The 24622-nt window shown below is 44.6% G+C and overlaps 1 protein-coding gene across 3 annotated transcripts in view; it reads right to left on the bottom strand.

Moving 5' to 3' along the window:
* Positions 1 to 24622, bottom strand: part of LLGL2 (LLGL scribble cell polarity complex component 2) — a 205157-nt gene that overhangs the window by 144808 nt on the left and 35727 nt on the right. For all 3 annotated transcript variants that reach the window (XM_077459604.1, XM_077459602.1, XM_077459603.1), the window contains one exon: positions 9051 to 9153. In XM_077459604.1, coding sequence (XP_077315730.1) covers positions 9051 to 9125 — 75 coding nt within the window. In that variant the 5' untranslated portion in view covers positions 9126 to 9153. The remainder of the gene's footprint in view (positions 1 to 9050; positions 9154 to 24622) is intronic.

The following is a 24622-nucleotide window of genomic DNA, read 5'->3' on the forward strand; positions in this document are numbered from 1 at the left end:
ACCAAAGACCCCAAACAGTATATAGTGAATAACTTAGTTCCATTATTATCTAAATTTAAGGACAACATTAACATCTGGAAGAAACTTCCTTTATCGGCAGCAGGCCGATGTAACTTCATTAAAATTATATTCCTACCGCAACTTCTGTATATTCTACATAATTCTCCAATATGGATCTACAGGAAATGGTTCTATAAAGGTAGATTCCACATTTAGAGAACTGATCTGGAAAGGGGGCCAAGCACGCATCAGCTTAAAGACCCTGCAACTTCCAAGCAATGAAGGGGGGAGTGGCACTCCCACACCCATTCAGCTATTTTTTAGCAGCTCAGCTACAACATATGGGTGGAGGGGACATGGAGAGTGGTGTAAGAGGGGGGAAAAAAAAAAAAAAAAAACACACCCTTGAACAATTTCTTGGTAGGACGCTGGTAGAGGCAGTAGAGTCAGGGATCCCTACACAAGGTATTCCTACCCTAGATTTGATGATAAAAAAAAAAAAGTGTGGGAAACTAAAGGAATACTGGGGTATAGGGGGTTTACTGAGTACTCCCCCCTATGGGCTAATAAGTTGGGCGAGATACAAAAAAAATAGGCCAAATAAGGGAATGGGAAAAGAGGCATAAAGTTCATTCACCAGAATGGTAATTTGAAACAATTCCAGGAATTAAGGGACCAGTTTGCAATCCCCAAAAAGTTTTATTTTTTAATTTTTTTTTTTTAGATATTTGCAGGTCAGACACGCTCTGGAAAAACAGTTCGGGGAGGTAGCAATAGAATGGTGCGAGATACCAGCAATCCAGTAAATATTGCGAGCAAAATCGGGGAAAGGGTTAATATCCAAAACCTACACAAGTCTATATAAGAAGACTCAAGTAAGAACACAAGCGCAATTATATAGAAAGAAATGGAAAATAGACGTGGGAAGTATCTCGGAAGCCCAATGGGAGAGGATCCTTGAGTTGGCACCTTGGGTGTCCCTCTCTTCATCCCAAAAGCGGTCCCATTTATTCTTACTGTACAGCGCATATTACACTGCCAAGAGACTTTTTTTGTTTGGTCGAAGGCAAGATGCTTCTTGCCCCAGGTGTGGAAGGATAGAGGGAGATATGATACATACGTTCTGGAGATGCCCCAAGTTCCAATCGCTACTGGAGGGAGGTAGTGGAAATAACTCAGGTATTTGAGATGGCAGTAGATATGGAACCCTTGGGGTGTGTATTGGGATGGATAGATGGAGGCAGCGACCCCAAAGACACCAAACTAGCAAAACTAAAAAAGGTGCCTTTTTCAAGCCAGGAAACTTATAGCCCAGAAATGGCAGTCCTCTACACCTCCTACCAGTGGGGAGGGGGTGCAGAATATGAATGGGGTAGTCCTTAAGGAAAGGGTAGCATATATAAGACAGGGAGGTATAAAAAAAAAAAAAAATTCGATAAGATTAGGAAGTTGTGGTGTGAGAAAAATGAATAAAGATATTTATATTTAAAAGTGGAAGGGTTGCTAGTCAGGTAAACAGTGCGAGGAGAATGTTTGTGTGAGTGGGGAAGAGGGGTGAATGCAGGGAATGGAAGGGTGTAAAAGGGTTTTATGGAACATGTAGTTGTGTTTTTGCTCGGTTTTGTACGAGAATGTTGTAGGTTTTGTTTAAATTGAAAAGAAAGAGAAAGTGAAAAAAAAAATAAAAAATAAAAAAAAATCCCTTTCTGGGAAACCATCAACAAGGGGATTTCACCGATGTTCTCAAACGGAGGTTTCTGAAGCACCGATAACACCAGGTTTAGATCCCACGGGGGGGTAACTGTGGATGCACCTGAGGAACTACAGGTCGGACCTCCTGAATAAAAAAAGTGCTCACTAGAGAGTGAGACGCCAGGGGGTCGCTGAAAAAAAAAAAAAAAAAAAAAAGAGCCAAAGGATGAGATTTGTCCTTTAATGGTGCTCAAAGCCAATTTCTGGTCTACTCCCCGCTGTAGAAACAGAAGGATCCTGGAAACAGAATAGGTGCATGGATGCCATCCTTTCTCCTCATACAGAGATGTATGCCTTCCAGGTACGATGATATATCTTCTGAGAAGAAGATTTCTGTGCTCTCAGTTGAAATCAGAGCGATAGGCCCTGGTTCCTTAGCACCTGGCTCTCAACAGCCATGCCGTTAAAACCTGCGATGGTAAAGCATCGGTAGTCACCAGGGAGTGTCCGCAACCAGGCATACTAGGTCAGTGTACCAAGGGCGCCGAGGCCAATCTGGGGCAATTACTGGAATCCCCTCGGTCTCCACTCTGCGAAGCAGACGTGGAAGTGGCTTCAAACGAAGGGAAGGCGTAGATCAGTCAATACTGACCCCACGGAGCCTCCAGCGAGTCTGCCCAAGGATCTCTTGTCCTGGACACAAATCTTGGCACCTTCCGATTGAGACGGGAGGCCAGGAGATACACATCTGGTGTGCCGCAAAGCAGGCACAGTAGCCTGAACACCTCCGGATGCAATGCCCATTCTCATGGGTCCAGCATCTGGCAACTTAGGAAGTCCGCCTGCCAGTTTCCCACTCCTGGGATGTAAATGACCGACAAGGCCGGTACATGTCGCTCTGCCCACTGAAGGATGTGAGCGACCTCCCGTGCTGCAGCCGAGCTTGTTGCTCCTTGATGGTTGACATATGCCACAGCCGTGGCGTTGTCTGACTGGATCCTGATCGGATGCCACCGCAGCCTCATCGAGCATGCGGAGAGGCATCGCCTGATCGCTCGGAGCTCCAGCACATTGATCAGCAACTTTGATTCGTCCACCGACCAGAGGCCCTGGATCGACCAGAGGCCCTGGATCGACCGTACTCCCAGTACTCCACCCCAGCCGGTCAGACTGGTGTCCGTTGTGATCACAGTCCAATGTATAGGTAGGAACGACTTCCCGGACAGAAGTGCCAGGGACCTCAGACACCAGAGCAGGGAGTCCCTGTCAGACTGGCTCACCCGATTCTGCCAATCCAGGGATAACGGAGATTTGTCCCATTTCATCAAGATCACCTTCTGCAAGACTCTGGTGTGAAACTGGGCGTACGGCACTGCCACGAAGGAGGCCACCATGAGTCCCAGGACTCACATGCAGGAGCGTAGCGACGACCACCTGCGGTTCACCAATAGTTTTACTGTGGTTCTGAGAGTCTGCAGCTCGTCTGAAGGAAGAAAAACCTCTCGCTTCCATGGAGTCCAGCAGTAAGCCTAGGTACTCCAAATGCTGAGTCAGTACAAGTACTGACTTTTTGAGGTTCAACAGCCAGCCAAATTCCTGCAGGGTTTGCATGGTTATCGCCACATCCTCCTTTAATTCTGAGGCAGAAGACGCCCTCAGGAGGAGATAGTCTAGGTAACCTAAGATGGCGATCCTGCATTGTCGCAGCAACGCCAAAATTGGAGCCAATACCTTGGTAAAGACTCGGGGGACCGAGGCTAAGCCAAAGGGGAGAGCCACAAACTGGTAGTGGGCTTCCCCAACTGCGAACTGCCAAAACCTCCGATGCCAGTGGCATATGGGTATGTGCAGGTACGCATCCTGCATGTCCAAAGACGCCAGGGAGTCCCCTTGGAGTGCAGCGGCTACTGAGCGAACTGATTCCATTCTGAACCTCTACTTTTTCAAAGCAATTGAGGGCTTTTAGATCCAAGCTTGTAGTCCCCAAAAAGGAAGGGGTGCATCCAAACAGATTTGAGTAGAACCCCTGGAACCTTTCCGAATCCGGAACAGGCACCATCACCCCACGACTTAGCAGGTCCCTTACCACCCCCATGAGTGCCTCGCGGCGGGCTGGGAGTAAGGGTATGCTGGAGGGGAAGAATCTGTTTGGTGGCCAAGAGAGGAACTCCATCTTGTAGCCAGAGGATATCAGTTCACAGACCCATTGGTCGGACAGCCAAGAGGCCCACCGGGCTGCAAACTCCCAAAGGCGACCCCCCACCTGGGAGACTGGCTGGGGCAAACCTTCATGCAGTAGCACTTTTGCAAGCAGGCTTGCCGTTTCAGGGATGCTTTTGTCCCTCAGAGGTCATCCTGTCTGGCTGGGGGCGTTTATCCAAAGCCCAGGGCGGACAAAAAAAAAAAAAAAAAAAAAAAAAAAGACGCTTATGAGTGGAAAAAGAGGGCCCTTGCCTACAGCTTGGCTCCTTAGTCTTCCTAGTCTGTGGGAGTAAGGTACTCTTCCCACCAGTGGCATTCTTAATGTCATCCAACGAGGCTCCAAAGAGCAGCTCACCAAGGAAGGGTAGATCCGTCAGGGCTTTAGATGCCTGGTCCGCAGACCAGCATTTTAGCCAAATCTGACGCCTCAGCACCACTGCTGACACTGAAGCCCTGGATAGCAGAGGAAGCGTATCCAGGGCCGTGTCACGAGGCGTGGCACAAACTGGTCTGCTAGTTCCACGCAGACAGGGGAGGACTGTTGCTCCCCCAATTGGCGGTGCAAACGTTTTGCCTACTCAGTAAGTGTCTGCGACACAAGTGCAGAGGCCAGTACGGGTCGCATTGCTGACCCCACAACTGTAAACAAGGAACGGCCACTGCCTCTACCTTCCTGTCAGTGGGGTGCTTAAACGCAGGAGTCCCCTCTACCGGGATCGTGGTTACTTTAACCTGGATACTGGGGGGTCTGGGACCAGAGGAGCCGACCATTTTTTTTTTTAGCAGGCTCTCCTCAAAGACCGAAAAGGTCCATTGCGGTCTACCCCATTCATTGTATATGAACTTATCGAAATAAGTCAGATACGGAAAAACCTTTAGGTGTACAGGCTGGCTTACGGGACCCAAAAAGGGACCGCTACTTCAGCAGAAGGGTCTGCTGGATCCTGAATCTTCAGGGTATCATGCACAGCTGTGATAAGTGCTCCAACTAGTGATTTGTCGCGTGTGGACCTGGACGGGGAATCATCCTCACTGTCCGATCGGTCCTGGTCAGTGACAGAGCAGGGGCAACAAGTCTTAGCGGGGCCCGAGTCTGCGTCAGTGCAGAGGCCACTTTTTACCACCTTTGCGCCCACGCACCGCCTATATCCTGGCAACAAACTTATCAAGAACCACCAAAAAGCGTCCAAAGGCACTGCATTGTTTGCAGACAAGGCGGTTGCAATTGCTGGCGGTTCAGGGGAAGAAACACCAGTTTCTGAAGCCATGCTGACCCACCCTGTCTGCCACCCTTAGGGACTTGGGACAGCTGCACAGTCTCACCCTCCTAGCTGCTGCAGACTGAGGGGTCCCCCACCGCAGGACTCGCCACCCTGACCAAGTTCTGCGCCGTTCAGCTACTAGTGCCTGTGTCAGCTCCCAGGTGTCCCGAGTGAAAAACCGCACTGTTCTAAGCCTCAGGAACCAGCGCTGAGCATAAAAACCACGCTGGGCTACAACAAAATGGCTGCCGGGCGTCCAGTCTAAGGGACATAATCACAGGGAAAATGGCCACCATACTACAGTAAAATGGTTCCTGACCATGCTTCCAACTGAGGCACACCAAACATGGCTGACAAACAACTGTATCCAGAGAAGGACAGTGAAAAAAAATAAAAATAAAAAATAAAAAACCACCACACCACGTGAAAATGGCGGCAGGTCAGTGCTATGGTGATCAGCATGTGCAGACCTCCAGGGACGCAGCCACCCAGCGCAGCCCCTCCATCCAGGTGAGAGCCCCACGGGGAACCACTGGCTAGAGGCATACATACCACTCAGCAGTCCATCATGCAGCATCCCCCGGGGGGAGGGGGGGGGGGAAATGCGGCATGATGGACTGTTGAGTGGTATGAGGAGGAGATAGGGACAGGGAGAGAAGAGAGGGAGGAGAGGGACCCCCACGAATCGACCTCCCAGGGAATGCCCAGCTTCCCAACCCCACCGAGGCAGGGAGAGCTGTACTTACCATCCTGGCGAGCTGGGGACATCCCATCACAGACCCACTCACGAAGAGTACAGGGTGACTGCTGGCCACGGCACACAGTGACGCAGATATCAGTAGCCTGGTCATAGGTGCGTTTCGGAGCGTTGCGCTCACCGGCTGCCACTGGAGCCCGAGGGGCATCTCATGGCCGACCCAGCGCATAGCTATGGTCTGCACACGCTCGATGGCAAGGCTGGGGAGACTAAAAAGAATAAGGGTATCCAGCCCGTCACCCAGATGGCTGTTTATAGCAGATCACAGGATCTTAAAATCTTGCGCAAAAGGCAAAAACAATCCCAGGACCGATGGTCCCACAAAGGGTTCCTAGGTCTATCTCCTTCACTAGGCAGAAAAAAAAAATAAAAAAAACTGAAGCTGCAGGAAGCAGGCTGGGGGTTGTTACTGAAGGGACCGCCCCTGGGTGGAACTAGAGAGTTCTGTTTTTTGTGTTCTGCCTAGGCCTCTCCTGAAGGTGGCATAACAACCCTATGGCCAAGAATGACAGAGCTGTGTCAGTCAGTGAACGAAAGAAATTTGTTTTTTAAAAATAAGTTTCGGTCATTTTCTGTATCGGTTTTTGGCTTAGTGCATTTTCATTTTCGGCACCAAAAAACCCATTCGGTGCACCCCTAATTAAAAACGCATGTACATTTAAGCACTCAAGTGTAAAACCCTCATAAATTCTAGAAGACCCATTCCCCCATGGTGGTACAATTGTGGCTTTGCAGAGAAAAAAAAAAAAAAAAAAAAAACACACACCATCACTACATCTGAACGGTGTCTGCTTCCTTGAGGCTGTCAGTCACAATCTATGTTCTAGCATCATGCTTTGTATTCCCCTCATAACATAATCATGATCATATTCCATACACAAGGAAGACCCTGTAATCATGTGCATGTCAGTGCAACCACCATTCTTGGTGCCTAAAAGCTGTAAAATTCAATTACATGAGAAGCCATCTGCAGAGTGCATTGTGTTCCAGACGATGACTAGGCTGACCTGAATATGACAGACTCCCAGTAGTATATATTCAGTCATACGCGCTACCCCTCAGTGTCTTGTAAAAGCCTGCTACTGCACTATGCTGAGCAACGCCATCCCAAATAATAACCCCTTCTCTGAACCCATTCATGTACTCATAATACAATTTCAGGGATTGTGCCAAACAAGTTTGCTGTGATCCTGTGCACATTTTCATCTTCCTTCAGGAACAAGAAAAGCTGGTTTGTATGCCAGCCTAAACTTGCCCATCACAAGCAAACAAATTGAGTCACTGCCAGGAAGGGCATGACACAGAGCTTGGCCACCAACTCCCATGACATTCACTGATGTTTGGTTAACCCCTTTTACCGAGTGTTGTGGTGTAAGGCTCTTACCATTAAAGAGCAACTAAGGTTTTTAGGAATGCCATTAAGACTTGTACATGCAGCAGTCAGGGGTGGCAGTCATGTTGTGTTATATCTCTGCAGTGAGGGATGAGAAGGGAGCTCAGGAATTTGTATACAGACAAGGGCTGACTACTTTTGGCTCAATGGAATGCAAGGTAACCAAACAATGAGGGTTCAGAAACTCCAATGCCTCACTAAATAGACATAGCTATGACTGTTTCAGCTCCTGGAGCACCATACTGAAATGTAAGTGGTAGAACTCACTTCTATGAGCTGATAGGATCAAAACAGCAAAGAAGCAAAGGTTTCCCGCTATCAGTACTACAAAATACAAGATACCTGCAGTGCCGCCCCCCCCCCCCCAAAAAAAGGGAGGAGATTTGGAAGCCTGTTAATGCTTGCTATATATATATATATATATATATATATATATATATTATATATCCCCACCACTGGTTACAACCCTGTCAGTTTTCTTTTTTGGCATCATTGTCCCATTAGAAAAAGTTTCCCTTCATGTCCTGTCCCATACCCCACTTGTCCTTGGGTCCCCATTGGAAGATTTTTTTTTTTTTTTTTTTTAACTTTCAGTTTCAATATTCATTAATAAAACAGGACAGATAAAAAGAGGGTGAATCTCTAAGGCTCGGTTCACACTGCCACATTTCAGGATCAGACTTGTGAGACTCCAAGTCACGTGAAATCCCATTTTAGTCAATGAGAGTGGTCTTAATTAGCAATACTTAAGTCGCTCTGACTTCAGAAAAGGTTCCTGTAGTACTTCAGGGCTACGTTATTCTCTTCTATTCTATACTTCTATCAAAGCAGTACTCAAGTCGGCTGGAAGTCATCTGGCAAAGTCGCACCGCAGGTCGCGGCAGTGTAAACTGAGCCTCAACAGGGGCACAGACAGCAATAAAAAAAAAAAAAAAAAAAAAAAACTGACAAGGGTTTGAATCTCTCTCCACTCTAGCAAAAATAAAAATGGGGAAGAAAGATTTGCTTTTAGTTATACTTCAAAGTGATAGTAAACTGCTTTGCCTGCAAGGCAATGGCATAATGTTCTAATATGCATCACATACAAGCACATTACTGTATATGAAACTTTCCTTAGAACAAAGCCTTCCGGCGCCGCTCTGTCATCACTGACATCACATCCATCTTCACCTGGTCTTCATTGTGGGTTTGCAGACTCCAGCTGTGCGAGTGGCCGGAGCCACGATGAAGTCACTCCCGCGTTTGCGCGCAGGAGCCACGGTCTATGGCACAGAACTCTGAAGGAACAGGATGGAGCAAATGCGCCGGTGACATCACCGGCTGCATGTACAGTAAATATCTACTAAACAGTGCACATTTAAGAGATATTTACAGTGCCTATAGGTTAGCCTTATTATGGTAAAAAAAAAATAAAAAAAAAAATTGCGTTTACTCCCACTTTTGGTGTACAAAATAATAAAAAAATTAAAAAAAGAAGAAGTGCCGTCTACCATTTTACAGCAGCCAGGAAAACAGATATTGGTAGATTAAAACAGGGAATGTTATTAAAAAGACTAAGAAAATTTAGTAGAATTCTAAATCATGGTTAAATGAGGCATCATAATCCTTTCACTCTGCACAGTGAGACCAGTGTACAGCTGGGCACTGAAAACCAAATGGTAGACCTGAGTGCTTTCAAGAACAGTCATATGACTCCCATTAAACTGCTGGGGGGGGGGGGGTTGCTTTTCTGTATTTACATCACCTTGTTGAATTGAAACAAGTCCCGTTTGAGTCTCTCCCTCACAGAGTCCTGACCAGAACGTAGGAAGCGTTTCATCTCTGCAGCTATTGAGCTCAGTGCGGCCCTTAAAATGAACAAAAAAAAAAAAAAAAAAAAAACAGAAAAAGGGAACAAAAACAATTAGAAAATTCTGCCAATAACCACCATGTCACAAATAAAAACCACACACTAAGGATTAATGTACACGGGACGTTTTAAAAGCTCTCCTGAATGATTTAACTTGACAGATAGTAACCGACATTTAAAAACTATCCGTTTTACTGCATTTAGAAGCTTTTTTGTTTTCCTCTCTTTCGTCAAATAGAAAAAATAAATAAATTAGCATCTCCATTAAAAATGCCTGTAAACCAAAAAAAAAAAATTAAAAAAATGCAGCCAAACTAGAGTTACCGCATTTACAATCTGTTACAGGCATTTGGTGTTTTAAATGTCTCTGAACATCTGTCCTGAATGCATTTCTTGCTTTCCAAAAAAATGCTTCTAAACTCAACTACCTAGAAACATCCATCAATGACCCTGTGTACATTGTACTGATAAGATAACAGGAGAGTTCAGGGGCAGCACTCCTAAAACATAAAAATGTACCAGCAGCAGTGTACATGAAGCCTTATTAGAATACCAACAATATAAAAATCATGTATACAATGCCTTAAAGGTTTTGCCAGAGTGAAAGCTCACGTTTTGCAAAAAGACTACACAGAGGATAAATATACATTATAAAAAACACTGGTTAGCATTACAGCAATTAAAAACCTGATGCAAACAGCACAAGGCCAAACAAAATTTCAATTTATATGGCATTGTCAATACACTGAACTAGATTTAACTTCTAAACGCTGATCAATATTCATTCTACATCAACACCCCCGGCCACACACACACACACACACACACACACACACACACACGTGTAATGCCACCCCAGGGGATCAGCTCTATCAGAGGCCAAGCATACAGTACCACATATAGAGCGGGTCACTTGTACATGTTAATCATTAACTTCCAGACAGCTGAGCACACTGAACTTTCACCCCATCCACAGGAACCAAGGAGATATTAACCACCTACCACCTCCTACACAACCATCGCTAAAAACTAATAGCAACAAAACTCCATATAATTTGATTTATAAAGCATCAGATTTCCAGGAGACACACCCAAAACCATTTTTTTTTTTTTTTTTTTTTTTTTTTTTTTTAAGCATCTCCTCTAGAAAGCATTAAAATAAGCATGCACCACCAGTAGCTAGGAGTAGAGGGCTGCATGACGCACGCAGCATTACACAACACCACACAATCAATATACACTAATGTTCTATTGCAACTACAGACATTGCAAACAAATATTGATATTTAATCTTCCGTCACGTTAGCATTTTATTTATTTTTATTTGATAAACTTTAGCGAAACTAGTATTGTAACATAAAAAAACCCATGTCATTAGCAGTCCGTGTCTGACAGGATGGTAAATCAGCCTGTCCGAGAACAGTATAATATACAATTATCAGAACAGTTCTGAGAAACGCACTTATAGCAGAACTAAACCCTCCTATTGTTTTCAGCCAAGGAAGCTGCCATCTTGGCCTCTGTTTGATCTTTAACTGCCATAATGCTACACATGTGATAAGTTATGATACCAGCCATTTGATGGCTTGATAGCTTCATGTGACAGTTACATTGCTGGAAGCGTAATTGTTACAGGTCTAATGTGAACAAATTTAGAATTGTTAAATTACTCCCAGCCAAGAAAGAAAATAGTACCTAGCCTTAGGGCTCATACACACTAAGAAATATTGGGCAAACATTTTTTCCAAGGAACGATCGTACAAATTTCTGATAGTGTTAACACAACTTTCAACAGCCGTTTCTGACCTTCCGGTCTGAAGGGACAAAATTTTTCACGAACATGAACAGAACGAACAATTTTCATACATTTCCTTCCTCGATTCCGACTTGTGAATCAACGTTCTTATTAGTGTGTACCCCATATTATCCACATCTGCTTCTGGACAACATTGAGAAGTGGAACACTGGTTCTACAAAAAGCGAGACACTGACATGGTATTCCAACAAGAAAAATGCTTCAAAAACAAGTCCTTGAAGGCACCATCAAATGGTCAGGCGATTTTCTTTGTCTGGACAATTATATTTGTAGTTAGTTATGCATTTCCTTGCCATCTACTTTAACGACTTGCCAACTGCCCCATAGCACATTTAATGCTACAGGGCAGCCACACTGCGCAGAATCAATACATACGCGATTCTGCACCTCCATGTTTTGGGGCGAGTGCGCACAACGTTGCCAGCTTGCGCCTCCTGTAATTTTACACAGCAGGAGATGACCAGTGTGTCCCACAGACCCACTGGCACCCGCTGATTGTTCTGTACACAGGCAGAATGGCAGTCTGCCCATGTAAACAAGGCCGATTGCCATTCTGTCAGTACAGAAGGCATGGATCCTGTGTTTCTCTGTGCAAAACTAACAGCACAGAGCAGCCCGGATCCTCCTCTTCACAGGTCCCTCTTCTGCTCTCCTGGCTCCTCCCTCCTTTGAGTGCCCCTCAGCCAGCAGATTGCTACAGGGGGCACCCAAGCCAAGTCAGAGCTCCATGTATCCATTCAGACACTGACCCTTGACCTGGCCCAGCCTCCTCTCGCCCGATGGGCTGACTAATATTGGCAGCCGCGAGAGCCAGTGGCACCGCTGCTCTGTCTCAGTTAATCAGGAGGAGTGTCCTGGATGGCTTAGGGGATTATGGACATCACTGGAGAGAGAAGGGAGGCTGCTATACACAGAAGATTTAAAGATTTTTTATAAAAAAAAAAAAAAAAAAAAAAAAAAAAAAAAAAAACTTTTGCCTTTACAACTCCAGTGCATATTTTGACCACCATTAGGGTCACTGGTTCCCAAAAAAAGTGTCAGTTAGGCGTCAGATTTTTGTCCGCCGTGATATCGCAGTCCCGCTATAAGTCGCTGATCGCCACCCTTACTAATAAAAATAAAAATTCTCTATGTCCCATATTGCGTAGACTATATAAAACTTTTGCGCAAACCAATCAATATACGCTTATTGGGAGCGATTTTTTATTTTATTTTTTTACAAAAAAGTAGCAGAATACATATTCTATACATGTTTTTACACACACATTTGATTATAGCGAAGAAAAAAATAAAAATATTTAGATTTGGACAAAGTGTCACACGACGATGCAAATGTCAGTTAAAATAATGCAGTGTCAGATTGTAAACAAATGGCCTGGTCATAAGGGGATGGGGGTAGACCTTCCAGAGCTGAATTATGCAAGGACTGCCAAATGCATGCAGACAGTCAAGCAGGCATTTGGTATTGCATGTTTGCAAGAGTGACTTCAATTTAAAATAAAAATATGCTAGAAGATTGCATTCTTTCATAAACAGCATTGTCACTGCTAATCTGACAATGTTCTGAATCGCATTGGAATTGTCATTCTCCAAGCTTGGCACAGTTTTATTCAACATCTCCCCTTGTCACTAGTGAAGTAGACATATTTTGGCTGAGCACGTAAAGAGTCCTAAAAATAGGACTCCTCTCCGGTACAGAGACCTACAACCCCCTCCCCTCTATTTCCACTTTTATTCAGCAAACTCATTCCTGCGGCTCTCTCTATGCCATTGAAGAATAAATACCTCTTGATTTACAGTGGCAGTGCACACATTGTGTTTGGGTTTCTTCTTGTTTCTGCAACACAAGACTTCACTTTCATGTTAACAAGTCACTGCTGTTATAAACAATGTCTGGAGCTCACAGGGCAAAACAAAAATTGTGTTTCTTCAAGCATTCATGAGCATTACAGTAATAAAAGTTAGTTCACCCAAAATAGAAAAATGTTGTTTACAGGTAGAGTCTGGACTTGACTTCTAATATCTTGGGGGAATAATGAGGATGGTATCCACACCAAAATACACTGTTTACAGTCAGATCACTGATGGATGAATGCCGATTGGATGCCCTCTTTAGCAGAAAACTCACTGAAACTGACGACATTTCTACTATTAATAAGTGCAGAAAATTCAATCACTATTCATAACAAGTGCCTTTAGTCCATTGAAATAACTAGGTTTGGCAATTTTTAAAAATCTACAATACTTTAAAGGCACAAAGCTTTTAAATATCTATTTTGAGCTTTGTGACTGTAGATTTCGCATCTCATGGGACTCCATTGTGCTTTGAAGACACAGCATCTGACCTCCAGGTCTATTGTATGTCTTATCTCTAGGAGGCACAAACCTAGTGGCTACAACTCTGCACATGCAAGGGCAGGGCCAGCAAGCAATGGGCCAAAGGATGGCCAGAAATACTTTCCATTGAACAACCACCTTAACCACTTCAATTTCAGACACTCTTCCCCCCACCCCCCCCCCCCCAAATGTTTTTAGCTTTCATCACTGTCGCACTTCAATTACTCAGGCATGCAACATTGTACCCATTTAAGAAAACAAAAACTTTTTATATAAATTACATTTTGAAAATAGATCCCTTTAAAAGTTTAGGCCAAAATGTATTCTGCTACTTTTTTTTTTTGTAAAAATAACCCAACACAATTTTCACGCAGGCTAAAAATATACAGTCCACAAACTATGGGATATATATTTGAAAGTTGATCAGTTGGGACCCCAACATGCCAGACACTGGTATGGTGGTGATCAGGGCACTGGTATGGGGTATGATGCCATTATTGCAACCACTGGTAATACTGGGACAGGTGACAGGGGTCGGCTGCACCGCTTATTCTTACTACACTGGGGCAGTGATCAGGAACACTAGAGGAGGCTGGCACTGCAGTCTGACCATATGACAGGCTGCTGTCCACTCACAGGCTGCAGCCACCATTCTCTCCAATCTGTGCGAGAGCAGAAAGAACAAATAGATATTTACTTTGTTTCTATTGTTTACAATGTGATTGGACAGAGTAATCACATGGTACAAGACTATGCGATCCGTTGCGTCCAGGAAACATGCTGATCACGGAGCTCCCAAGTGTGCACTCTGACCAGCGCATGAACCTCTGCTGTGGTTGGGGGGGGGGGGGGGGGGGGATGTTCAGAAATATCCACCCACATCAGTACGCATCCCTTTCCAGTAGTTTATGTACATGGGCCAGATGGGAAGCAGTTAGGGCCTTGTCTACACTTAAATATTGCTTAACAATACAGCTGGGAAGCACAGCATGGCACAAAATCTGTGCAAATGGTGGCTTGGAGACTTGTAACATTATCATATAAAATACATCTATATACATTCCTTAGTCAATCTTTTGAGAGTCTCTTGGCCTTGCAGCGATATGTAGCATGCCAAAGTACTGCACTACTGACTGATCAGGAAGAATTTCTGAGTTCCTGCCAGCACAGGACATAAATATAGGTAGACCTAATGAATGAGGTTGGCAGCTCTCACCTAGCTCAAACACCCTGCTCAACCGCACTGCCTGTATATATTAAAGCACGTGGTGGCATGCTGATGGCAGCTCAGAGGTTTCTGGGTGTGTTTATACTTTCAACGAGTGGGTGTAGGAGCTGGGAGAAGTTAAAGTGTTCTGTGACCTGTACACTAGGCCGACATGCATGCTAAAGGCATTTTGTTTTATTATTGCACATATTTCACTTTGAGGAGGTTATTCTGCTGCAGCAAGCAATGCTGTAAAAACAGGTGCAATGAACAAAAACACAAGGCTGATTCTATAATACTACAGGTGAAAAGCACCAGTCTATTTCTGCTGCCAGTGCAGTGAATGATCAGGCTCAGCAAAGGACATGGGAACGTGTAGGAGCCAGCAACGCACCACATTCCTGAAGCCCTTTCATTGTGTCACCCTCTTTATTCCACAGTGCCCCATGGATCCAGTGACATTAAAGGAAACCTGTACCAAGAGAAATAGGAGCTCCTTGTAAAAGCATTCATTCTTTGCCAGAAATGGATTAAAGTGGAAATACTCACCTCCCCTCTCTTTGCTGGGCTTGGGATCTTCAGCCATCTTGATTTGCCAGGCTGACATACCCCCGTGCATGCCCATGGTATTTCATTCATTCTGGCACCAAGCTATGCAGAGTATATACACAATGGGATGCAAATGCCCCATTTGGATGGTTTATACTGGCATGACCCCCATCTGACACCTTCTGCCAATAAATGCAATCTACCCCTACAATGGTCAGGTAGCTGCACACAGCTTTACCCAATAGTGCTAATCTCTCGTTTAAAAACAGAAGCACAAAATGTTGGAGCCAACCCTCCATGATATCCACCAAGCCCTAGGCTCAGTCACTTGAGTTATTTAACCTTTAAGTATACACATAACAAAATCATTATTCTGGATCTTCATACTTATTCCTGGTCCTAGCCTTAAAAGTATGAGACCTCCATACCCTCAGAGTCGAAGGGTTTTACTGCTACAGGGCGGCAGCATCTCACACACACACACACGCTCCCGCACTTCCGGCAGCTCGCTCCCCGATTATGGACTAGGTCGGTCAGCAACTGCTGATCATTCGTTACAGAGAGAGCGAACTGCAATCTGCTGATGTAGAAAAAAAAAAAAATTGAATGAATCTTAAATTGTTGTTTTTTTTGTTTATAGCGCAAACAAAACAAAAAAAAAAAAATTTGAAAAATAAAAATGAAGGGGGGGGGGGGAAATCAAATACCAAATAGGAGATTCTTCACAGAGCGGCAGCCAGTGGCGTCACCAGCACATGCGTTCTGAAGGAACAGCATACTGTACCGTTCCTTCAGAGGTCTGTACCATAAACAGACTCCCGTGCACATGTGCGGGATTGACATCATGGCTCAGCCAGTCAGACAGCCAAAGCCCATGAACCCAGAAGCCCTGTCAGTGGTGACAGTGTGACACTGGAGAGCTTCACTTTAAGGCAAAGCCCCTTTCACACAGATGTTTTGATCGGGTCCACCTGTGTCCACTGACACCAGCAGACAGCGGATGCCAAAAACAAACATTCCCCCATCAGTTTAGCAGGTCGATCTGCTTGACAGTTCTCCCTCTTCCCCCCCGCCACGTGAAAAGGGACTAATGCCACACAAAATGAGATTATCGGATGAATGAACCTCAGTTTTTATCTTTTTGCATGCTAGTCCGATATCAAAAAGGTATCTAGTTACTCGGCGTAACATCTTTCACATTTTCCCCACAAAACTGCGTTTGAAAAACTGCGTTTGAAAAACTGCTGCGCAAATACAGTGTGACAAAAAAGATTGTAATAATCGCCACTTAATTCCCTAGGGTGTATTTTTTTTTTTTTATTGGGGGTTTTATAGGTAATTTTCAAGCAAAAAATACTGATTTAAAAAATGTGTAGACACAAAATACCAGAAAAAGCTTGGTCTTCAAGTGGTTAAAGAGATTGTAAACAGGAAAAAAAAATAAAAAATAAGCACAACCTGCAAGCATAAGGCTCCATGCACACTGAAGCTGATAAACTGCAGTTTATTGGAGTTTGGGCGTTTTTTGTAAAAGCCCATAAACTCCACTCTATGTTAGCCTATGTGTCCATGCACACATGGACGTTTTTCAGCTTTAATGAGCAGTGGAGTTTATGGGCTTTTTTCTGAACACCAGAAATTCGCGTTCAAAGTGCCATTTTTCAGCGGCAAAAAACGACAAACGCTCATTAACGCTCGTTCATTAGTGTTCGGCATTCTATTTTTCAATGCATTGTGGGATTTTTGGAGTGTCCTCTGTGTATTTTTATAAAAAACGCCCATTAACGCTAACGCTGTAAAACGCTCATTAACGCTAGTATAAAACGCTGTTAAAAGCAGGTTTTTCAACCAGCGTTTTCTGCCAGCAATCTGGCGTCCAGAAATAGCTTTTTTGAGCTTCAGTGTGCATGGAGCCTTAGTGCCCGTTCACACAGGGGCGACGTGACTTGCAGCGCGTCTCACAGACGCGACCTGCACACGATTTCAGCGGCGACTTGCAAAATGACTTCTGTATAGAAGTCAATGCAAGTCGCCTGAAGTCGCCCCGAAAATACTACAGGAACCTTTTTCTAAGTCGGAGCGACTTGAGTCGCTCCTATTAGAACGGTTCCGTAGTACAGAACGGAGCGCGACTTGTCAGGCGGCTAAGTCGCCTGACAAGTCGCGGTAGTGTGAACCGGCACTTAGGCTGCATTCACACCTGAGCGTAGCGTGTTTGAACGTTTTTACCGGCGTTTTGTCGCGCGACAACGAGCGTTTGGTCACACTACAACGCGCGACAACGAGCGTTTTGTCATACTACAACGCGCGACAACGAGCGTTTTGACATACTACAACGCGCGACAACGAGCGTTTTTTTTAACTTCAGCGTTTTTTTCAGCCAATAGGAAAAATATTTTTCATCTGCTTATTTTTTCTTGAGCAGATACAGCGTCAAAACGCCCGTAGAAACGCTCGTTGTCGCGCTAAACGCTCAAATCGAGCGTTTCCATTAGTTTCTATGGGAATAGAAACGCCCAAATCAGCCCAATTCGCGCGACAAAAAAGGGTCCGGAACTTGCTTGAGCTTCAGGCGTAGGGCTTCAGGCGACATGGAGTGGAGATGTGAACCATCTCCATTGAGAATAATGGATTTTTTCCCCTCCAGCGTTTTGTAGCTTCAGGCGTAGGGCTACAAAACGTTCAGGTGTGAACGGGCTGTAAAAGCTCATTAGGAACTAACTTACCTTAGAACGATGAATGCCCTGGATCAGCAACAGCCCTCCGAGTACAGCGTGGGCATCTTCCACCGGAGTCACTCTGGCACTGTGATTGGCCAGAATAGCAATGATGTCACTCCCGCGCATGCGCCACCGGTCATGAAGAAGCGGCACGGCGGCCCGTTTCTTCAGTGCGTCAATGACGGCAGCAGCGCATATACTGAAAGTTTTCTAAACTGTACAAGTTTAGGAGATATTCAAGGTACCTACAAAGTAAGCTCAACTGTAGGTAAAAGTGGTGTAACAGGGTTTACAACCACTTTAAAGCATGCCATTTACTGCATGCTACTCTTATCTGTTTAATTTACACTGCATGTACAATAGACACCAGCGCTGACCATTCACAAAACACATGTGATTACACTGCAGCCGTATGTTTTATGTATGACAAAAGGAGTCAGGGTGGATTTGCTTTCAATCACTAGTAAAAAGGCTTGATTTAAAATCATAATTTTTAACCACTTAAAACAGTCCATAGCCGAATGACAGCACAGGGCTGTTTAAAAACCTAGGAGGGCGTACCCTGACATCCTCCCAGAATTGCACTCGCGTGTGCCACCTGGGGAACACGGGAGCATCCATGATCACGGTAAATGGCAGCTGACAGCGTCAGTTTACCACGTGATCGCTCAGTGAAATGACGGAGCAATCACATTTAAATAAACCGGTGTGATAGCCGGTTCCTCTCGCCCCTCTCCGTCCAGTGTGAGCAGAGAGGGGAGAGATCAGATGCAGCAGCGGTGTGGGCTGGATGTGTAGTGTTCACAGCACTGCTCAGTTACACCGACAACTGCAGCCTCTGCCATCCCTCCACCATATTCTGCATCTTGCCATCCCTCCGCCATAAATGCCATACTCAGCACTAGCCAACCTCTTATGTGGCCAGGCTGTGGACATCTCCCATATATGGTATCAACATACTCAGGAGGAGAAGTAGGCAAATCTATTTTGAGGTGTCATTTTTGGTATGTACATGCTAGGTGTTAGAAATATTGTATGAATGGACAACTTAAAAAAAAAAGTTATAATTTTCTTTCCACATTTTCCAAAAATGTTTTATTTTTTTTCAAAGATGTTCAAAAGACTCATTACGCTTTATATTATACGTTGGGGTGTTTTCCAAAATGGGGTAATTTTTGGGGCGTTTCCATTGTCCTGGTGCTCCAGGGCCTTCAAAATTATAATAGGCAGTGAGGAAATTGGATGTGCAATTTATGCTCCAGAACTCCTGAAGGTGCTCCCTGCATGTTGGGCCTCTGTATGTGGCCAGGCTGTGTAAAAGTCTCACATGTGGTATCGCCATATTTGGCAGTAATAGCAGAATGTATTCTGGGGTGTAATTTGTGGTACGTATGTGCTGTGTGTGAGAAATAACCTGCTAATATGACATTTTGTGGGGAAAATAAATATTTGTTGATTTTGCAAAGAATTGTGGGGAAAAAAAAAAAGTTACAACTTCAAAAAAAAAAAAAAAAAAAAAACTCACCATGCTTCTTATTAAACACCTTGGAAAGTCTACTTTTCAAAAAGGGGTCATTTGAGGGGTATTTGTACTTTCCTGGCATGTTAGGGTCTCAAGAAATAAGTTAGGCTGTCAGTACTTAAGGTTCGATACATTTTCAGAGATTGGCACCATAGCGTGTGGACTCTAAACTTTCACAAAAGACCAAATATACACCAATGTGGGTTATGTTTACCAAAGATATGTAGCCGTAAATTTATGAAAAAAAATAAAAGAAAAAAATTACTAGGTTTGCAAAATTTTATAACAGAAAAATATTTATTTATTTTTTTTTTTTTTTTAAAACACACCTCACAGAATTCAGTCTCTTTCATAGCACAAAAAAATAAAACCAAAAAGGTGATTAAATACCACCAAAAGAAAGCTCTATTTGTAGGGGGAAAAAAATAAATAAAAAAAAATAAAAAATAAAGTTTCATATGGGTACAGTGTTGCATGACTGAGTAATTGTCATTCAAATTGTGAGAGCACTGACAGCAGAAAATTGGTCTGCTTAGGAAGGAGGTTTAAGTGGTCAAGTGGTTAAGGAGCAACTGTCATCTCTGTCCTGCAGCAGCTCCTCCTCTGACCCGCTGTTGACTCACCGACAGTGACACAACAAGGTGAGGGTAGCAGGCGAGTGGATTCCCGCTAAAAGGTACTGCCATAATGGATCTGATATGACAGGCGGTCTTCAAATGTAATGACTCATTCTTGCTGTTGGAATCTTTAATATTTGCTAACAAAATAAAAGGTTTTCTATTTAGAATAAGCTGTCAGGTTAGTGAAAACAGTGATATCAGAACCAAATTTTAGGTTAAATCACACATAGGGGGAAACACTCAAAATTATTTTATTTAACCAGTTGCCGACCGCCGCACGACGATGTACGTCGATAGCATGGCACGGGCAGGCATATTGGCGTACATGTACGTCCCTTGCCTCCCGCGGGTCGGGGGCCCGATCGGGCCCCCGCCCGGTGCCTGCGGCGGTCGGTATTCGTGCGGGAGCGATCCCGGACGAGGGGACGGCCATTCGTTCATGGCCACCCCCTCGCGATCGCTCCCGACGAATAGGAATCCCCCGTGACATCACTTCCTCTCCTGTAATGTAAACACAGGAGAGGAAGTGATGTATTCTCTCCTCCGTGTCGGTATTTTCCGTTCCGACACGGAGGAGAGCGGATCGGTGAGTTGCACCAACACTCTACACACACAGTAGAACATGCCAGGCACACTCACACCCCCCCTTTACCCCCCGATCACCCCCCCAATTACCCCTGCCCCCCAGTCACAGTGACACCAATGTCATTTTTTTTTTTTTTTTTTTTTTTTTGCATTGGTGTCATTTGTGACTGTAATAACTGTTAGGGCAGTTAGAGTTAGCCCCCTTTAGTTCTAATGTACCCCCCTAACCCCCCCAATAAAGGTTTAACCCCGTGATCACCCCCCGTCGCCAGTGTCACTAAGGCTGGGTTCACATTGCAGCGGTTTATGAGAACGAATGTGATTCGCACCGCACTGCAGTGCAAATCACATCCGATCTCTGTGCGATTCGAGTTCAGCCATTCGCCGCACCCGCCGCACCCGCCACACCCGCCGCACCCACCGCAAATTCGCACGGGACCCTTTTTTTGGCCCGCAGCAGAATCGGATCGCATGGGTGTTCACACCATGCGATCCGAGTTTGCAGATCGCACTGCGATATGCGAACTGATCTGGGGGTGTCAGTAACATTTCACTGACACTCCCAGCAGTTCGCATAGGGCAGTGTGAACTGCCGCCGGGAGGCATGCGATGCGGGAACCCGCCGCGGATTTGCGGCGTTTCCGCATCGCTCCAGTGTGAACCCAGCCTAATAAGCGATCATTTTTCTGATCGCCGTATTAGTGTCACAGGTGACGCTAGTTAGGCAGGTAGGTATTTAGGTTCGCCGCAGCTTTTTATAGCGCCAGGGACCCCCATATACTACCGCATAAAGCCCCCTGATTGCCCCCTAGTTAACCCTTTCACCAGTGATCACCATATAACTGTTACAGGTGACGCTGGTTGGTTAGTTATTTTTTATAGTTTCAGGGCACCCACCATTTATTACCTAATAAAGGTTTAACCCCCTGATCACCCGGCGGGTGTCATTTGTGACTAATAACTGTTAGGGCAGTTAGGGTTAGCCCCCTTTAGTTCTAAGGTACCCCCCTAACCCCCCCAATAAAGGTTTAACCCCGTGATCACCCCCCGTCGCCAGTGTCACTAAGGCTGGGTTCACATTGCAGCGGTTTATGAGAACGGATGTGATTCGCACCGCACTGCAGTGCAAATCACATCCGATCTCTGTGCGATTCGAGTTCAGCCATTCGCCGCACCCGCCGCACCCGCCACACCCGCCGCACCCGCCGCAAATTCGCACGGGACCCTTTTTTTGGCCCGCAGCAGAATCGGATCGCATGGGTGTTCACACCATGCGATCCGAGTTTGCAGATCGCACTGCGATATGCGAACTGATCTGGGGGTGTCAGTAACATTTCACTGACACTCCCAGCAGTTCGCATAGGGCAGTGTGAACTGCCGCCGGGAGGCATGCGATGCGGGAACCCGCCGCGCATTCGTGGCGTTCCCGCATCGCTCCAGTGTGAACCCAGCCTAATAAGCGATCGTTTTTCTGATCGCTGTATTAGTGTCACAGGTGACGCTAGTTAGGCAGGTAGGTATTTAGGTTCGCCGCAGCTTTTTATAGCGCCAGGGACCCCCATATACTACCGCATAAAGCCCCCTGATTGCCCCCTAGTTAACCCTTTCACCAGTGATCACCATATAACTGTTACAGGTGACGCTGGTTGGTTAGTTATTTTTTTATAGTTTCAGGGCACCCGCCATTTATTACCTAGTCTCACTAGTGTACCCCTAAATTTAGGGGTGTCTACTTTCCAAAATGGGGTCATTTGGGGGGGGTTTGTGCCATCTTGGCATTTTATGGCCTTCAAAACTGTAACGCCCTTAGAAAGCCTGAAGGCGGTGCTTGGTTTTCGGGGCCCCGTACGCGGCTAGGCTCCCAAAAAGTCCCACATATGTGGTATCCCCGTACTCAGGAGAAGCAGCAGAATTTATTTTGGGGTGTCATTTCACATATGCCCATGGCATGCGTGAGCAATATATCATTTAGTGACAACTTTGTGAAAAAAAAAAAAAAAAAAAAAAAGTTTGTAATTTTCCCGCAACTTGTGGCAAAATATAAAATATTCCATGGACTCAACATGCCTCTCAGCAAATAGCTTGGGGTGTCTACTTTCTAAAATGGGGTCATTTGTGGGGGTTTTGTGCCATCTTGGCATTTTATGGCCTTCAAAACTGTAATAGGTAGTGAGAAGTGAACTCAAAAATTTACGCCCTTAGAAAGCCTGAAGGCGGTGCTTGGTTTTCGGGGCCCCGTACGCGGCTAGGCTCCCAAAAAGTCCCACATATGTGGTATCCCCGTACTCAGGAGAAGCAGCAGAATTTATTTTGGGGTGTCATTTCACATATGCCCATGGCATGTGTGAGCAATATATCATTTAGTGACAACTTTGTGAAAAAAAAAAAAAAAAAAAAAAAGTTTGTAATTTTCCCGCAACTTGTGGCAAAATATAAAATATTCCATGAACTCAACATGCCTCTCAGCAAATAGCTTGGGGTGTCTACTTTCTAAAATGGGGTCATTTGTGGGGGTTTTGTGCCATCTTGGCATTTTATGGCCTTCAAAACTGTAATAGGTAGTGAGAAGTGAACTCAAAAATGTACGCCCTTAGAAAGCCTGAAGGCGGTGCTTGGTTTTCGGGGCCCCGTACGCGGCTAGGCTCCCAAAAAGTCCCACATATGTGGTATCCCCGTACTCAGGAGAAGCAGCAGAATTTATTTTGGGGTGTTATTTCACATACGCCCATAGCATGTGTGAGCAATATATCATTTAGTGACAACTTTGTGTAAAAAAAAAAAAAAAATTTTTTTTTTGTCATTATTCAATCGCTTGAGGCAAAAAAATAAAATATTCAATGGGCTCAACATGCCTCTTATCAATTTCCTTAGGGGGTCTACTTTCCAAAATGGGGTCATTTGGGGGGGTTTTGTACTGCCCTGCCATTTTAGCACCTCAAGAAATGAGATAGGCAGTCGTAAACTAAAAGCTGCGTAAATTGCAGAAAACGTACCTTAGTTTGTAGATGTGACAACTTTTGCGCAAACCAATAAATATACAATTATTGACTTTTTTTTTACCAAAGACATGTGGCTGAATACATTTTGGCCTAAATGTATGACTAAAATTGAGTTTATTGGATTTTTCTAATAACAAAAAGTAGAAAATATCATTTTTTTTCAAAATTTGCGGTCTTTTTACGTTTATATCGCAAAAAATAAAAATCGCAGAGGCAATCAAATACCATCAAAAGAAAGCTCTATTTGTGGGAAGAAAAGGACGCAAATTTTGTTTGGGTACAACATTGCATGACCGCGCAATTACCAGTTAAAGCAGCGCAGTGCCAAAGTGTAAAAAGACCTCTGGTCATTTACCAGCAAAATGGTCCGGTCTGAAAGTGGTTAATTAAAAACAATAACCTTGGCAGGGCATGTTCTCTTGGATTCATTGAATGAATTTACCAAAAATGTAAATGTAGCAGAAATATGCAGCCTCATGCTACATAACCAAGTTCCATTTCATGCTGAATAAAAAAACAATTCATGGATCTTAAGTAGAAAACTCTTTAGGATTTTTACCCCAAAATTAAATAAATTTAATCAAAAAAAATAAATAAATAAATAAAACCCGATTTGTATCCCCCCCTGCCAAGAGTAGAACACACACGCACGCACGCACGCACGCACGCACACACACGCGCGCGCTGCTTATGTTAACTTGGGGCAGGTGTACAGTTAAAGATGTACTTTTTGGCAAAGTTAAAGCAAACATGAAATTACTACAAGGCCAAAAGCTAAACTTATAATAAGCATTGTAAAGTTATGAAAAGAATGGTGTTCAGGGTTTGGCTTGAAGGCATGCCTTGTGGATGGACAGATTTTGTGAAGAACAGTAAATAGGGGAATGTTTCATTACCTAGTCATGATGCCTTGGGCTGTTGAATACAAAAAAGGAACAGCCTGCAACCACCTGTATGGAAAGCGACCATTGCTGGCCCCTTCCCAAAAATACTCATTGTCTGGCTACATCCAAACTCTGAGAGCGCGCGCGCACACACACACACACACAGCAAAATAGGTCAGAGGGAAGGCAGAACACATTGTACACTTATTCCAGTGACTCAAATTACTG

The sequence above is a fragment of the Lithobates pipiens genome, unplaced genomic scaffold (assembly GCF_037356315.1).
Source record: "Lithobates pipiens isolate NorthernLeopardFrog02 unplaced genomic scaffold, aLitPip1_a1.2 Scaffold_28, whole genome shotgun sequence".
NCBI lineage: Eukaryota > Metazoa > Chordata > Amphibia > Anura > Ranidae > Lithobates > Lithobates pipiens.